This window comes from Trachemys scripta, chromosome 2 (assembly GCF_013100865.1).
Source record: "Trachemys scripta elegans isolate TJP31775 chromosome 2, CAS_Tse_1.0, whole genome shotgun sequence".
Lineage (NCBI taxonomy): Eukaryota > Metazoa > Chordata > Testudines > Emydidae > Trachemys > Trachemys scripta.
Window position 1 is genome coordinate 93,683,863 of NC_048299.1, and position 17,478 is coordinate 93,701,340.

At 42.2% G+C, this 17,478-nt stretch overlaps 1 protein-coding gene across 5 annotated transcripts in view; it reads right to left on the bottom strand.

Annotated features, from left to right (window-relative positions):
* TPK1 (thiamin pyrophosphokinase 1) overlaps window positions 1-17,478 on the bottom strand; it is a 495,971-nt gene that overhangs the window by 328,186 nt on the left and 150,307 nt on the right. For 2 of the 5 annotated variants that reach the window (XM_034761276.1, XM_034761275.1), the window contains exon 4: window positions 10,515-10,565. The exons of the other annotated variants lie outside the window; for them this stretch is intronic. In XM_034761276.1, coding sequence (XP_034617167.1) covers window positions 10,515-10,565 — 51 coding nt within the window. The remainder of the gene's footprint in view (window positions 1-10,514; window positions 10,566-17,478) is intronic. 5 annotated transcript variants of the gene reach the window in all.

Genomic DNA, 17,478 nt, shown 5'->3' on the forward strand with positions numbered 1-17,478 from the left:
GCTCTGAAGGGACATTGTACCTGTTAAATGCCAGGATTGAATTTAGTCCTGCATTCATAGTGTTTTTCTCTATTAAGCAGCACTTCAAATACCACTCTCCTTCCACTGATTTCTTAAATTCATCCTGCCGATACCCCAAGACTTTATATCCACTTCACCACAACTTGTCTACAGGTGTCTTGAACTTGGAGAGAACAAGTATATAAAATCACAAATTAAAGTTAAAACTACTGAAAGTGTGTGTTGCTGGGTTTATTCTGCATCTATTACCTGATTTTGCAGATGAAATGGAGATGTTTCAGTGCTGATGGTATTTGTGAAGTTTTAAAATTAGATTGTTTGATAATTCAGTGCAACATGCACTGACTTTAGGTTTTGACTGACTTTTTATTTCTTCATTTCATGTTGTTTTCCATAGCAGCATCATTGATTTCTGACACAATGAAGACAAACAGCTACAAGTATGATGGAATGCTCCCACTATCTGTGATTTTAATTGCCATTCAGGATTTCCATCAAGCAAACTTTAAAAGCAAACTAACTTCATCCTTAATGAAAAAAATAAACTCTCAACCTTGACAGCACTTATGAAAACATATTTGTGAAAGGCAAGATTGTCTATGCACCCACTCAGGGGAAGTTCAGCACCCTCTTACTCCCTGCACGAGCTATAGGGCTCCCAATCCTCCAGGTTTGGCCTGGAGTCTCCAGGAATTGGCATCAACCCCAGTGACTACTGAAAGCAATCCAGGAGATTTTAATAGGATATTTTAAGAAAATGACATTATGTCATGTTGTGAAAAAAAATCTCCTAGAATAGCTTCAGTCAGAGTTGGCAACCCTAATGAGCTATTTCTGAGGATGGACTCAGCACAGGTGGGGGAAGAGCAACTATTTCAAGCCCACAACTTCCATCGCCCTGGTGCATGGGGAGGGGTCAGGCAGACATAGTGAATGGGCAGGCTTTGATTCCACACTTGAATATGTTGACCAGCAGAGCTGAGACAGCATGGAGAGGAAAATAATCTGCTACCATATAGACCAGTAGCAGAGTACTTCCCTGCTGAAGCAAGCATCACAATTTCTTTTCTAGTGTGCTTGTAGGGCAGTGCGCCTAGATGCTGTCACAGATCCACCCACCACACTGCCGTGAGGGAAATCCAAGCTTCTAGATCCCTGGGTGTTTTAAGTCTGCTGAGTCCAGACACTGCCCTGGTCTTTGGGGTCCCTAAGCACACTCGTGGGGTACAGATCCTTTGTCTATATTCCCATCCCGAGAGCTGGGACCTGCTGTCCAGTTGCTTAGCCCCTTGGCTCAGTGCTGATATTTCAGACTCCCCCATGCTTAAACAAGCCCTCTCCCCAATGCATGAGTCTTCTGGTTTATAGTTTAACTCCCTCTGGAGGCTTGTGGTAACTGTAAACCATTTATCACACACTTTGCCCAGAGTCTAACACAATCATATAAAGCACAAGAGAGCACAAATAATTTAGAAAACAAACATCCTAATGGCAATGCCCCTTACTAGCTTACCCTATCCTCAGGACTCCTGATAGGGGGCAGGAGGGGGAATACGGGCTCAGGAAAGCAGGCAGAGCCCCAGCCTCATGAAGGCCCCTATGTAACCCACACGCCTTCTGGGTGTGGTGTTCTGTCCCATCTAGTGGCACCGAGACCACTTAGAGAGAGAGATATTAATGAGTCTGCTCTGCAGCCTTAGCTAACAGCCAATTGGCTTTTAGCTCATGCGGTAGAGGCTCATGCACTAAGCTCCAGAGGCCCCAGGTTCGATTCCACCTGCCGATAACCGGGGTTTGTCAGCGTTTCACCTACATGCTGGGTTGCTTCTCTCTCTTCAGCTGGAGATCAAATGGCCAAAGACCCCACATAGATCAGCTCCTTATATAACTTTTAGTCCCTTGTCAGATGATGTCCTCCTTGGCCACCCCAGGTGAGCATAAACCCTGGCTAGGTGACTTTGTTTTCAAGATGACTTCTCCTCTGCTAAGCCAGTCATCCTGGCTGGGAGCTAGTCTATTGTCTATAGCAGTTATATTTCCATAGTCAAGCCCTTAAATTCAATGACCCTCTATTGTTAGGCCTGTGTCCCCTACCATTGTTGGAACTTTCTTCCAACACGAAGTTGAAAGGACAACTAGAGAAGGAAACTAGTCCCCTCCCCCATTCAAAATGGAGTTTGCAGTCTAACAAAGATACATACCAGAGAGGCATTTGGGATACAGCAGTTTTCATAGTAACACTTCATAATCAGTGGTCCCTCATCTATTTGCACAGTGTTTACCGCTGGCAAGGGTGCCCAGATTTCAGCCTGTTGGAATTGGGGTGAGGGCTGGGCAGGCCACCCGACTGCCCATTCATGTTTGGCCCACTTATCCTTTTCATGGAGAATAGGTCCACCAACGGCTATTAGCCAAGATGGGCAGGTATGCAACCCCATGCTCTGGAAGTACCTAAGCCTCTGATTGCCAGATGCTGGGGCTGGATAACGGGACGGATCACTTGATAATTGCCCTGTTCTGTTCACTCCCTCTGAAACATCTGGCACTGGCCACTGTCTGAAGACAGGATACTGGGCTAAATGGACCATTGGTCTGACCCAGTGTGGTCATTCTTATGATCTTAACGCTGCTGCCCCTTGCACCACGTCGTAATACCACTCATTCAGTTTTGTCCCCACTGCCACGTGAAGGAGTTTGGGGCTAAACTTGAATGGGCAGTTGAGCAACCACTGCTGCTCCTCCTTGCAGTTGCCGTGGGGCCAACTCATCCACCAGAGCTCCCTCCCAGAGGCCTGCCTGGCTTCTCCGCACTTCCAACAGCCCATATCCCCCCTGCTCTGCCCGCAGGACTTACTCAGTGATGGCCTACAGACCTGCTACAAGCATGGAGAGCTGCAGTGAGTGCCTGCATGGAAGAGCTAGTCAGGAGAGGGGCAGTGGGGAGCTCTGAAGTGTGGAGACGAGGGAGGTCAGTTGTGTGTACTATGTGAAAAATTTCTGGTGGGCACCTCCAATCATAATATCAACCAGAATTCATACAGTTTGTAAAGACAGATTCTAAATTGTCATGGATGCCATTTTTCACTCTGGGCACAATGTAAACTTACAGTCTAACCCAAAATAAAGAAAATGTAAGATGAATACTCTGATTTCAGACATAGTTATGATTTGTTTTTAAACATTTTTGGCTGATCAATTGATTTGATTTTGTTTTCTGACACTGGATTATACATGGCTTGCACTTGGTAAATCTGGTCATTTTTGGTGCCTCACTAACATTTAGCAGCATGAAATATATTAACCATGGTATCCCCAGGACCAGAGTAAAATGTTTGGTTCTCCTTATCACTACAGAATATATTTCCCAACAAGCATCTTAGTCTGGAATCCATCTGTAACCCTAAATGGCAACTTTCTTTCACTGAAATTTCAAAACAAAAATCAGATATTCCAATTTTCTTAGAAGGAGACTGGAATACCACAGTGCATGAATTCCTGAACAAACCCAACTCAAGTGGCACCTTGTTGAAAAATAATCCAAGATAGCCAGCCTTTCAAATTGAAAGATCTCCATCTGAAAGTTGCCTGGAAACTTAAACACGTAAAAGAAAGTGACTACCAAGTCCAACTAGAGATTAAAAGGACCTATTAGAGTAAATCCAATCCCTCAGCCAATGCATAATTTTTCCCGATAGTATATTTTGAAATATTTTAATGGGGTATATTAGAATCATTTGTTCACTTCTTGTATAGATTTCCCATCCACCCCCAGTCTTTACTTAACAAATACATCCTGCATGGATGCCAAAATAAGTAATTACTCCTTTCAGATCACATTCAGCATTCATATTCTCAGTTAGTTTCAGAGTATGGGATTGCACCCCAGGCACACAATGAGTGCGTGAAGGTTTAAAGAAAAAGCAGGAAACACAGAGTAAAAATAAATAATAAAAGCAAGAGCAATGGAGCACAGAAATAGGAGAACAGAAAATGGGATGGAGATTAAAAAAAGAAAATTGTTAATTAAGGTACAGCTTAGTCAAAAGAGCTAACAACAAATAACCCAATTAAAAAGATTGTTGGTTTCTGTTAATGGATGGAGTAAGCTACTCTGTGGGTGGAGAGTATACATTTTAAGTTAGCCGCAGTTAACAAATACCTAAAACTGTCTAGTCATGCTACTCCATTCAAGTTATGCTCCTGGGGGAATTCTGCACCACTGCGCAATGCGGAAATTAGCAGAAATGAACATTGTGCATGCAGAATTTCCTTTCCACCACAGAAATGGGCTGCAGTGCTGCTAGCCGCCACTAGGGGCCACTGGACTTGGAGGAGCCCAGCTTGCACATAGAAGACCCTGGGAGGGAGAGGGAATTAGAGCAGTGGTTCCCAAACTTGTTCCGCCGCTTGTGCAGGGAAAGCCCCTGGCGGGCCGAGACGGTTTGTTTACCTGCCGCATCCGCAGGTTCGGCCAATCATGGCTCCCAGTGGTGCGGTTCACTGATCCAGGCCAATGGGGGCTGCAGGAAGCGGCGCGGGCCAAGGGGTATGCTGGCCTCCCTTCCCACAGCCTCCATTGGTCTAGAGCAGCGAACCGCGGCCACTGGGAGCTGCGATCGGCCAAACCTGCGGATGCGGCAGGCAAACAAACCAGCCCGGCCCGTCAGGGGCTTTCCCTGCACAAGCAGCAGAACAAGTTTGGGAACCACTGAGTTAGAGGGTTCCTGGCAGCTGCAGTTCCCCGCATGCCCTGAGGGAAGGAGAAGGCAGCGCGCAAGCAATTCTGTGCAAGCCTGGGACTGAATATCAGGCTGTTTCTCCCTCTGGATCCCTGGGCTCTGGGTGGGGAAGGGGGAGGAGGACAGGAGTCTGGGCTCTGGGAGGGGAGGGGCAGAGGTGAAAGTAAGCCGATCCGGTCTGGTCCAACATACCGGTAAGAGCCGGTACACAGCCGACCGTACCGGCAGGGGGCAGCTTCCCTCGGGCCAGCAATTTAAAAGAACCCAGGGCTCCTGCCAACTTTGCCACCACATTGTTTCCTCTTTTTTCAAGATCCACTCACTATATAAACTCTTTCCATTCTAGATCTGTCTCCTCTGCTACTGGAGGCCTTCAGCCACTTGTCTTTCCGTGATATTTGTTGGAAGAGACATCAATATCTTGTTGAAACAAGTGACTCAATGGCTGTAAAATGACAGAACCTCCTGCACTCCATTTTATGTAGACTAGAAATTGCCATGATGAACACAGCTTTGTGTTTGACAGTCTACTGTACTTCTCAAAATCTTCCTACAATAAGTAGTCAATAAACTAATCATGGACTTCATATGGGACAAGAATAGTGGCGGACATCAGGTCCTTATGTCCTCAGGCCCTAATTCGGCAGTGCATCATTATTCAAAGCAGTCAGACATGTGCTTTAAGTTAAGCACATACTTAAATGGTTTGCTGAATAGGGATGAATTTAAGCATGTGTTAAAATGATGCTTTCCTGATTTAGAGTCTTACGGAGGACTGGTGGCCTTTTAGAACCTGGTGTATAACTGTATTATTTTGCCTTCAACATCAAGGGTTCTCAGAATCACAAATCAAAACTTTTGTTCAATATGGAAGAAAAATACTGCTCTGCTTTTTTCTGCATAGTGGGATCTCATCCATCCATTAAGGGAAAACCTATATTTAGCACACCTGGAACTGTACTACAATATTGCTTCAAGAAATTCACTGCAGTTGAAAAAAATTCCCCATGCACTTTGTTGTCTGAATTGTAATGCAGTATACAATGTAATATGATGTTCTTTGTTCACTTATTAAAACTATTCAATAAAAACATATTTAATAGATGTGAATTCTATTATTGTGATTCTTCCCTTTAAACTTTGCTAGCTAATAAGAGCAGGTGAATGTGAAGACAAGGGTTCTTCAAATGTGACTTGAGTCACTATTACATCAATCCTGTGTCAACCTAACTACCAGATGTGCTGCATTATCAAATATTTGACGTTTTTCATTAAAAAGTAGTATATTCTACCCCCACCCCATTCTGGTTTAAATACGCGAAGACGGCTTTGAATTATTTAACTGGAATTTTATCTTTCACAGATCCTGACAGCATACAATTTATATTATAGTTATTGAACCTTATAGCTTAAAAATTATAGTTATTTCCTTATGTATCTTCTTATGTTCTTTCATCTGCCTCTTGGTTCCTTGTTCTACAGAAATAAGATTTCATTCTTTTCTCCCTTGCCTATTTTGTTCCTGCACATCCATCCTCACTTCCCTCTGTCCCCCTCAAACCACCAACACTTCGAGGCTTTACAGGGAAAACAACTTAATTTTAGGGATAGTAGTCTTATGTGTTAATCGCTCTATCTATCTCAGAGTTACAAATACCAGAGTTATGAACTGACTGGTCAACCACACACCTCATTGGAACTGGAAGTATGCAATCAGGCAGCAGCTGAGACAAAAAAAATAAAAATAAAGTACAGAACTGTGTTAAACGTAAACTTCTAAAAAAAATAAAGGGAAAGTTATAAAAAAGATCTGACATGGTAAGGAAACTTTCTGTGCTTGTATCATTTAAATTAAGATGATTAAAAGCAGCATTTTTCTTCTGCATAGTAAGAAAGCTGTATTAAGTCAATGTTCAGTTGTAAACTTTTGAAAGAACAACCATAACATTTTGTTCAGAGTTAAGAACAACCTCCATTCCCGAGGTGCTCGTAACTCGGAGGTTCTACTGTATATAAATGCAACATCAGAAAAGCAAAAAGCCAGACCTGAAATGAGGTAACTTCTCCTTCTCCTGCACCATATCGGCAAAGATATCTATATACTAGTCATCTTCCCATTGCCTGCAATCAGTAGAATGACTCCAAAAGCTACTTTTGACTATTTTGCACTTGTAACACTTCACAATCAAGTTCAGTTTATTCACAAACTCCTCTTTGGTATGCGTTTTCTTGCTGTAGACCCCTTCTTCTTCCTAGGATTATTGACAGGGAGGCCAACATCTTTTATATTTGATTTGGTCTCATAAGATCGTAAGCCCATTGGAACAGCCACTTGTCTTTTTGTTGTATGTGTGTACAGTGCTTAACAAAATGGAGCTCCGATCCCTGACCAGGTATTCTAGAGTTTGCCACAAATGCAAACAACTACAACTAGAGCCTGTCTGATCAGTCAAAAATATTTCATAATCTGTCTCCATGTATGATTTCATTACACAGAACTTTAAAAGCATCTTTTTTTACCTGGTAGAGGCATACCAAACCCAAGCCATCAGCTGCAAATGGATTTCCTAACCTGCCTCCCTGAGCTTGGATATTGCATGTTTTTATACAACAGAGCAGGGGTCGGCAACGTTCGGCATGTGGCTCACCAGGGTAAGCACCCTAGCGGGCCAGGCCAGTTTATTTACCTGCTGACACGGCAGGTTCGGCCGATCGTGGCCCCCACTTGCCGCAGTTCGCCGTCCCGGGCCAATGGGGGCGGCGGGAAGCGGTGTGGGTGAGGGATGTGCAATAGAGAGAAGGGTAGTTTCACTGACAAATTGAAAAAGGACCTTCGGTTGCTACCTTCAACAGCAGAAGATCTTGGCACCTGGTTGAAATTTTAAGTGAAACAACAGGGGTGGCTGATAAGTTTCAAAAGATTAAATGATTCCTTTATGAAAGCAGATCAAACTTCCGTCTTTATAAAGTTAAAAAGACACCATGGTGATCTCATTTATTCATCATGTGCACAGGTAAAACTGAACATTATTAACTCACAGTTCAATCTATCAATATTCCCCTGGCAGAGAAAGAGTTTCACAAATTTGGTTTAACAGCTAGCCTTCCAGTCTAAGAAATATTTGTTGCCGTTGCCCTTTTAGGAAACCAAAATCAATAGGCATGAAAAACAAAAAGCATATTAAAACCAGAGAAACTAGGTAGGCGAGTGTGGTGACACACTTGCTTGTGTCCAGATTCTGAAACCCTTACTCGTACTAAGTAGGTTCCTCACCCTTTGAGAAGTGCTACATGCAGTATTGGAGGCTTTTTCCTGCTCCTGGAGCCCCCTGTAGGTTGTCAATCTCACTTGTTGAATGTTCAGTGACTCAGCCCTCTGGCCCAGTCACAGACCAAAATGATCCCCTTCTGGGGTAGCAAAGATCAACAAACTGTCTGCCCTCACCAGGGTCTTCAGCCTCAATTCTGGGCCCTTTAAATTCAGCCCTTCACTTGGGCTTCTAAATGAGTCTTACCCGCTCTCAGGGCTTACGCACTTTGCCAGTAGCCAGTGGGGGAACCTGGATCTGCCCACTATTCCAGGTTCCAACCAGGGACCCTATGAACAGCAGCCACTTACTGCTCTCTTCAATTAGTTGCCTCTGCTTTCCTGGGTCTCTTCCCATCTGGTCTCTTTATCTTCACCCCTTGTCTTAGGGTCCTCTCTCTCAGCTTAAGCAAATGCAGCCTCTTGAGCTCCTGTGGACAGAGAGAAGCAACCTTCCTCGCTCCACTGATTCCAGCCAAGAATTGACCTGCTAAGGCCCTGCAGCTACTTTGATCTGAGCCTGCAGGGCTCTGATTGGCTGCTTCCGTGCAGCCTCCACAGGCAGACCTGGAGAATCCACCTTCGCTGCCCCTTTCGTTAGGCAAGGTGTGGGAGGACTGGCGGGCCCTGTACACCCCATCATAGGCTACTTGAGGAATAAAGTATTATTCAACATGAGTAAAGGTATCTGGCCCTTACTGAATACCTACCATACTATGTTCAAATATAGTGTGCCCATAACTCTGGTAACATACCTAACTTCCACCTATTACAGCTCCACGCCTAATACATTATTTCCTCTTCTCTTCCTGCTGTTTTGCCCCTATTATCTTTAATCCCCTTGGTTACTCCCATTGTTGTTTCACCTATTCTTGTTTCCACATTGACGATCACCAGGCCTTCAATCCGTCAACCCTACAAATGTAGTCAGTCAGTCACTTTCTTTGCACAGCTCACACAAAGCCACGCACTGGTCTGATACAAAGGCAGCTTTAAGTGACAGGTTACATACCACAGTTAGAAGTTCTGCAATTTCATATCTGAGTTCCTTCAGAACTTTTGGGTGAATATCATCTGGTTCTGGTGATATATTACTGTTTAATTTATCAATTTGCTCCAAAACTTCCTCTATTGACAACTGAATCTGAGACAGATCCTCAGATTGTAATCTTGAAAAGATGGCTCAAGGGTGGAAATCTCCCTCACATCCCCTGCAGTGAAGACCAACGCAAAGAATTCATTTAGCTTCTCTGCATGATCTTGTTTTCCTTGAGTGCTCCTTTAGCATCTCAATCTTTCAGTGACCCCACTGATTTTTTGGCAGGCTTCCGGGCTGAGTTGTACTGAAAGCTTTTGCTGTTAATTTTGCTGTCTTGGGTCTATTTTATAACAAAGAATGATTTTACTTCTAATTTGCTGTGAAAACTTAAAAATTGGAGTGACAGTGAACAGAAAATATACCCACAGGAAAGACAGCATCTTTTCTCTGAGCATGGATATATTTTATCTAGAAAAAATGTGTTACAGGAACTAGTGTAATAGGCAAGAAGAAACATCATAAAACAAAACTGCCACACCATTTCTATGCAGTGTTGTTGTAGTCATGCTGGTCCAAAGATATTAGAGAGACAAGGTGGATGAGGTAATATCTTTTATTGGACCAACCTCTGTTGGTAAGAGAGACAAGCTTTCAAGCTTACACGGAGCTCTGGGAATTGTACTCAGAGTGTCACAGCTAAATACAAGATGAAACAGATTGTTTGGCATAAGTAGCTAATATATATTTCTAGGGTTCATTTCTAGCAATTTTCAATAACACTATTTAATGATCCATTGTTCATAAGCAATAAGATTAGAAGGTGAGTCATTTATGGGCAATCAGCCTCCCCAGTCCACCTAAACGTGGAGAGGCCCCAAGGAAGTGATCATCTGAAAGACTCCTTCATCTGATCAGTTCCTAGGGAGCTGCACAGGACAGCAGATCTGGGAGGATGGGGAAACTTGCAGCCTCCTACCCTCTCTCTCTCTCTTATCCTGCCTTCCTTCCCACAGTTGAAATGGAGCTAGGAAAACAAGCCACTGTTGGCTCACCACTCCATAGCACTCTACTAAAAGAGGAGGCACCACGTCCATAGGCGCTGACTCCATGGGTGCTCCATAGCAGGAGCACCTGCAGAAAAAAAATAGCACCCACCAATCAGCTGTTCAGTAGCAGGTGGAGAGGGCGGAGCAGGGGAGGGAAAGGCAGGGTGAGGTGGGAAGAGGATGAGTGAGGCTGGGGCTTTGCAGAAAGGGACAGAGCAGGGGGTGGAGCATCTGCCCAGAAAGAAGAAAGTTGGTGCCCGTGGTCAATTAACTCCCTGTAAACTAGGAGTACGACACAAGCTGAAGAAAGCCTCTCCCAGCAGGACAAAGAGAGGTTCACTTTGGAATGGGTGATTGTCCACCTTCTTTGCTTTCACTCCTCTCCCCTCCCGAGGATGCAGCAATCTGTGATTCTGCAAGGGAAGGATGAACAGGAAAGTGAACTATGTTATTTCTTCTGCTCATTCCAGGAAAAGCCAACCATCGCAAAATACATTATTTAAACAACAGGCACTGTTTAAAGAAACATTTACTGCCCACAACAGCTACAGTCACTGTGATATATTTGCAGTATTTCCTAATTTCTGTGTAAGAAAATACCACACATTCAGCAATTAGGTGAAGTAATGCCAATTGTTTAATAATGCTCACAATATTGGAGATAAAAATACTAGAAAAAATTATGGTTGCATAACAAAAGATAACTAAAAGTAACCATAAAAACATTAAAATAATTAAAGCTAGATCTTAGAAATAATGATTATTACAGTTTGGCTGGAGAACTACTGCAAACTTCAATAATAATGTTTGTAACCACATCAGTTGCTTTGCTCTTGCAGAAATTCAGTTTTGGCTATGCAGTAGTAACAGCTCACAAACAACATTAAGTTTCCACTTTATATTAAAGTAAAATGGTATTAGCATGGTGCACTATGTCTACCCCTGCTGGAATTATTTTCATGCTGGAAAAAACAGTGTTATTTTTGTATTACCAAAATATGTTATCTATTTTAACAGTAGAAAATATATTTCACCCACACAAACAGTAGAAAATATATTTCACCTTTCATCAAAGCGGATATCAAAGTTTCTCTCATTATTAACTTAAAATTTGTAGCCAGCAGTAACATAGCTAACTTTTTTTTGCATTAATCAATATGATTTACATAACACTAACTCACTTGTGTACTAAAATTAATAAATCAGCATTCAGTCCTAACATTCTTGGTCAGTTCTTACCCTCCCTAGAAACTTTGCCTGAGTAATGTTTAAGTAAGACAGTATGATTTATAATATATTTATCTCAGAGTAGAGCCCAAAGACCTCACTCAGGATCCCATTGTGCTAGGCACTGTACATTAAGTGTGGTAGACACAGGGTATGTCTATACTGTAATCATGGGGTACGCTTGCAGCTTCAAGTAGACATACTTGAGCTAGCTTTCATTTAGCTAGCTCGGTTACAAGAGAAGTAAAGCCACAGCAGTGCATGCGGGCAAGATGCCTGAATAATTCCTCAGAGTTCCAGTACTGAAATGTATGCGGGGCTTCACTGTTCCAGCATCCGAGCTAGCTCATTAAAGCTAGCTCGGGCATGTCTGCTCAAGCTGCAATCACACCCATGATTTACAAGTTTACAATCTGAGAAGATGAGCAACAACTGTAAACTCCTTGGGGCAGGAACTGTCTTTTTGTTCTGTGTCTGTGTAGCACAAGAGGGTGCATGACTGGGGCGCCTAGCGCGTCCTGCAATACAAATAATAATAGAAAGGGAGAGAGGGACAAAATCAAATAAACATATTTATTACACACACATAAACGGGTCAGATTTTGAAAAGCACACAGTGTTGACCTAGCTCTCCTCCCAGTTTAATCAATGGGACCATTGACTTGCACGGAAGTGGAGTTAAGGCAAGTGCTTGTGAAAGTCCATCTAATGTTCTGAAAGCCCAAAACATTTATGTTTTGTAATAACAAATAAATATCAACTCCTACAACTGTCCCTTCACTATTAAAAAGTGGCTGATTGCTTGTAGGTCCGGGGTAGACATGAGTTTGGATAAGAGACTTGAAAAGGAGGTGGTTGGTGGCCTTACATTTCAGTTAGGGGAAAGATTAGTTTAGAACAAAGTGCAAACGTATCTATGGCAGGAGCAGAGAAATAGGTGATGCAAACTGGTAGCATTCAGAGGATGAACGATGTGGGGAGACCAGGCTGTAAGTGACACACTTCACATCACTTTTGTTGCTGAACTCTCACTGACCCATCTGAATTAGACCTTGATATTCAGAGTGAAATTAAATGCCCCCCCCAAAAAAAGTTATGTGATAACACTCCAGATTATTATTTTTCTTAAATGTTAGAGTCAATTTAATACGGTAAACAGTGCCAGCCCTGGAGGCTGAAATCCTCTAAATGTAGCAGATGACAAGGAAGGCGATACAGATTACATGTCGGTAGGTGGGCGTAAGGAGTCTACAAAACTGTACAGGAGTGACAAGGGACATTAAGAGCAAGACTCACTATCCACTAAATTCATTTTGTACCATTTATACAGTGCAAAGTGAAATTAAACTTGCCAGGGATTCCCCCTGGAAAAATCCCCCTATGTAGGGGGAATCTCTACTCCTGTAAAGCTGGTGGCGGTGATGAAACTGACTCCTATGCCAGCTGCTCAGCACTCCAAGGTGTAAGTGGAATGAAGGGAGATTATCAGGGTTGAGCTAGGGAGATGGGTAGGGAGTGGCCACGGCCCTCCTGCAACCCTAGCATCTGCTGGGACCAAGCAGCCAGCCATAGGACAGCTGCAGCCAGCTCCCTGCAGCCACCACTATTCACTACGTCCAAGCGAGAAGTGGGACCGGAAAGAATCAAAGACTTGGTATGTAACATAGGTATTTAAGCACAAGCCTCACTTGTAGCACGATTAGCCCCTTGAATTCAATGGTACTACTTACAGATTTTAATCTAGGCACATGCTTAAGTAGCTTGCTGAATTGGAGTCTTATTCCATTGTGCTGGATAATATTAAAGTAGTGGGTGAGCTACATGAATCTACACCTTTTTACACCTCCAATTAGTTATTTTTTTGGCTACACTTCCCTCTTCTAGACCCTTAATAGGCAAGTTACACTTGCACACTTTCTCTTGCATCCCTTTACCAATGGGTAATTTACATCACCTTACCATGATTTCTGAAGCTAACATAATATTCATATTGGGCCTGATGCTCATTTATGCTGAGGCCATTTTACACCACTCTGGCAATGTAACAGAGCCTAAAAAAGTGGGAGTAAATTAGATTTGCATCCACTTTACGTCTTCTTTAAATGACTAGAGCAGTGTAAAGAGGCCTTAGTGTAAATGAGAATCAGGCCCAACGTAAGCACTATGAGGATCAGAATTGCTGGCATGAAGGCCATTCCTGGCCTGCTGATAAACTGGAAACTGGAAGAAGATAGGAAACTTAAATATGTTCAGGATAAGCTGCTGGCAGGTGATACAGGTGCAGAAAATTAGACACCAAAGATAAGAGGCAACATGTTTATTCCAGTCCTGTCTCTGGCAGCAGGTGTCACTATAAGGCAGCTGTAGGAGAACTCTGGGAGTACTGAGATATGGGGGCGAGATAAAAACAAAGGATGAGGACAACTGAAAAATGAGGAGGAAAAAAAAGTATTATGGATGGCCAAGCAACAGCATCAAGAATAGTGACATGGAAATTCTCAACAGCTGGTAACTGGGCACAGTTCTCACGGTAAGTGATATTTTGTTTGCAAACAAGATTAGTGGAGAGCAGCTTGCTAGTATACATCTGATAAATAAATACTTAAGTATGGAAAATCTCACATTGTTAGAATTAGAAGCAGCTATAAATAGGATATATTATATCTGAGGGGTTTTCCATTTATATGCAGAGTGTTCACTCCTTTACTGGTGTCAGTTGCCTGCTGTGCATTTAAACCATAACTACAATATTTAGTAAAAATAAAAAGCTATCTATGCCCAAATAAAGCACCTTTCAGGTGGAATTGTTCATTGACTTCAATGGGAAGAGGTAGGACAATGTGCCTCTGAAAAAAACCATCCTAAAGCTTTTCTAGCAGTGGTTCTTTTGAACCTAAAACTGCACATTTTAAAATTCCAATCAAAGTTTATACAAATAGTTTTAGTAAGAAACACATGAGAGATGGTGGGGTGGGATCACTGAAAAAGTCACAATGTCTTTTCCAAGTTCTCTTTGGGTTTGTGAAATCCTGAACTCTGGAAAAAAATAAATAAAAGCCCTGCCTTGATAAAACTGACCATCTATCCAATATAATAAAATAATTAAATGGGAAATTTATATTAACCTAGCACTGAGTCACTGAATTTAACTCACAAAGGCTCCTAAATTATAGTGCCTATAAAGGGCAAGTGATCACAGAATTAGGATTAAGTGGATCATTTCTAAAAATCTGAACAGATTCCCATTTCCTCTCCCCCCAAAGGTTCTCTCATTGTTTCTGTAATTTAGGGGTGCTACCTTGTGGCTTTGCCCTGCCCAGAATGCAAAATTTTAGTACCAGTAGTCAAATTTGTTGGTCTGGTCTTTTTCTCATGGTGATACCTGGGATAAGCCACTCTCTACTTTAGACCACACATCATCTTGGGACTAGTCTGTTAAGCATATCATTAAAATGCGAGTGTAGCAAAATTTATTGAGTCTCTTGAAAGTGCAGTTTGAAGACACTAAATAAAACCCTTGCAGTGATCATTGAAACCACCAGAGCAAAAGAACCATCCCAGTAGACTCAGCATAAACAGGGTCTAATATGTTGTATGAAGTTATAAGTAGAACAATGGAACAGACAAAGAGAGCCAACTAGAGGGCAGGACAGAAGGATGAGGCCCATTTAGTATCTGTAAAAGCTTTTCTTAATGTATTCAAATAGACCTCAACTTAAACCCAGATGTCAGGACAAAAATGGATCTTAACTACCACATTATCTAGTCTAGGAATATAGAAGGCAGAATTTCCCACACAGAACATAACAGAGTAGGGTCATGAATTTATTTAGGTATCAATTCAGCAGGGTACGTAAGCACATGCTTAATTTTAAGCATGTGAATAGCCCCTTACCAAGCTCCAGGGGACCACAAGTGCCTAACTTCAAGCCTGTTCTTAAAGTAAGTACCTTTTTGAATCAGGGACTTATTACCTAATCTGCTCCTATTTAAACCATTCCCCGCCTTTTTTTTCCTTTATTGGATACTAAGAGCAAGGTGAATACAGCTGAAACACAAATCATTGGCCTGAGGAATGGTTTTCTAACCAACTGCAAATACGCAACTTTGAAAATGAATTTTGCCATCTAATACATAAAAGAGAATCTAATACATAAGCTGAAACAGGAGAGGAGAAAACATCATAGGTGAAAATTATTTTAAAATGTTCAATAGATCAATAAGTGCACAAGGGATAGATTCCTAAAATTCTGAATTAACATAATTGGCAAAAGAAGAAACATGGACTTCGGAGACCATCAGTATTGGGGGTGCATCTAAAATACAGTGGATAGGTGAACTAGCTAGTTTTAAACTTTTGAGATCCTAGCATCTCCACATGCTTTTTAGTTCAAGAAGTGAAGGCATTTTATCTGGCAGTAACACCATTATGTTCAAACCGGCTGATGCCAGTTCACTTCTGCTTGCCATAATATGGAAATTAAGTATTTATAAAACCCCTGTTCACTTTGATATCTAAGTACTGGGCACAGTTTAAAAATACAGTAAGAGACTGTCCAGAAGACAGTCAGTTTAGTTCTCTACATGTAGTCCAGATACCTGATTTGAGTGTGTTCAGGTCTCCAACCTGCATGGGTTGTTATTAAGGGGTACTTTTTTGGGCTGTCTGCTACTCCAGTTCTCAGGGGAATCTTTGAAGGGTTTCTTACAGCATGAGCTGAAGATGGCAAGAATTGATTCTTTCCCTGGTCTAATCTGAGAGGGGAGATTGACCTGCTGTCAAGAAGGCTCTGCCCTCTGCTCCTTGAAGTCTGAAACATTAGCTGTCAGTTATCATAGTCACAAGGCCCATGTTATAAACAGACTGCCAAAAAAGTAGAAAACGACTCATTTTTAAACAGGTGCTGCAAAAGCAATCCCAGCGCTTCCACAGGGAAGTGCGAATAATTACTAGACTGGAAAAGTGCTGCATCACCAGTCCAGAGATTGCTAGAACATTGCTTCCTTGATTTACTGAAGCTGATGGAAACGGGACTGCTCAAACTTAATATGTTAGAAGCAGCTTGCAATTGGTTTTGCTTTAATGGTTATAAGTGTGGAATAGGAGTCAGCGCTGCTGCTGCTAGAGACAAATATTATACATTCTTGTTTAGTTCAAGAGGTAAAGCTAATGCTTACAAAGTAGAGTCACATTCCAGTAGGGGCAGATAGTGCTGAAGCTTAAAAAGAGACTGACACGGATCACAATCTTGAAAGTGCTGTGCACCTGCAACTCTTATAGAAGTAAATGGAAGTTGTAGGTGGTCAAAATCTCTCAATATTTGGCCATAATTCCTGCTAGGTGACCCATTAAAGTAGAATCAAGAGTGCGTGTAATTTCCCCATGGATGCCAGTGTGAACTCCCCTTTCAGCTTTAATTGAAGTGAACATTTATTTAGCAACTGTCTTTTTCAAGGGTACTGATTTTATGTTGTTTCCTATGATGTATTCTTGTAGCCCATGTTTTCCTTGGGGGAAGATATGAGAACTTACATAGCACACAACTGTACAACTGAGGTATTCTATGAGACACACAGACACCACAGAGCATACAAAATTGCTCATTGACATGGCTGTGACCCATGAACCACGCAGTACCATTTGGAAAGGGAGTTACAAAAATATCCTTTTTCTGGTATGTACACTCCAGTTCACAAAAGAATGTCATGTGAGGTCTCAAAAAACCAAGGTCACACTGGTCATTAATATCATTGAGAAATGTATATACAGATTCTATGTGAAAGGAATTCTGGATGTATACTGAGAATATGTTTTAAAGTCTGGTTCAAGGCATAGTTGACAAACGGGTTTCCTGTCAGACCAAAGATGTTTATTCACCTCTCTCTTTGGTTATCACAATGGAAAGTCATTTACATATGAAGGGGCTCAGGGACTGGGGTGCACCTATTGTTAACAGGCAAGGGAAGATGAAGGCTGGCCTAGCCCAGAGGAGAGTGCTTGGATGGCTAACAGATTGGTGGTGTCAAGGAGCTGACACTCGGTTAAGCATCAGCAAATAGTCTCTCTCCCTGGAGGCTGGGGAGTAACAAGTTGACTCA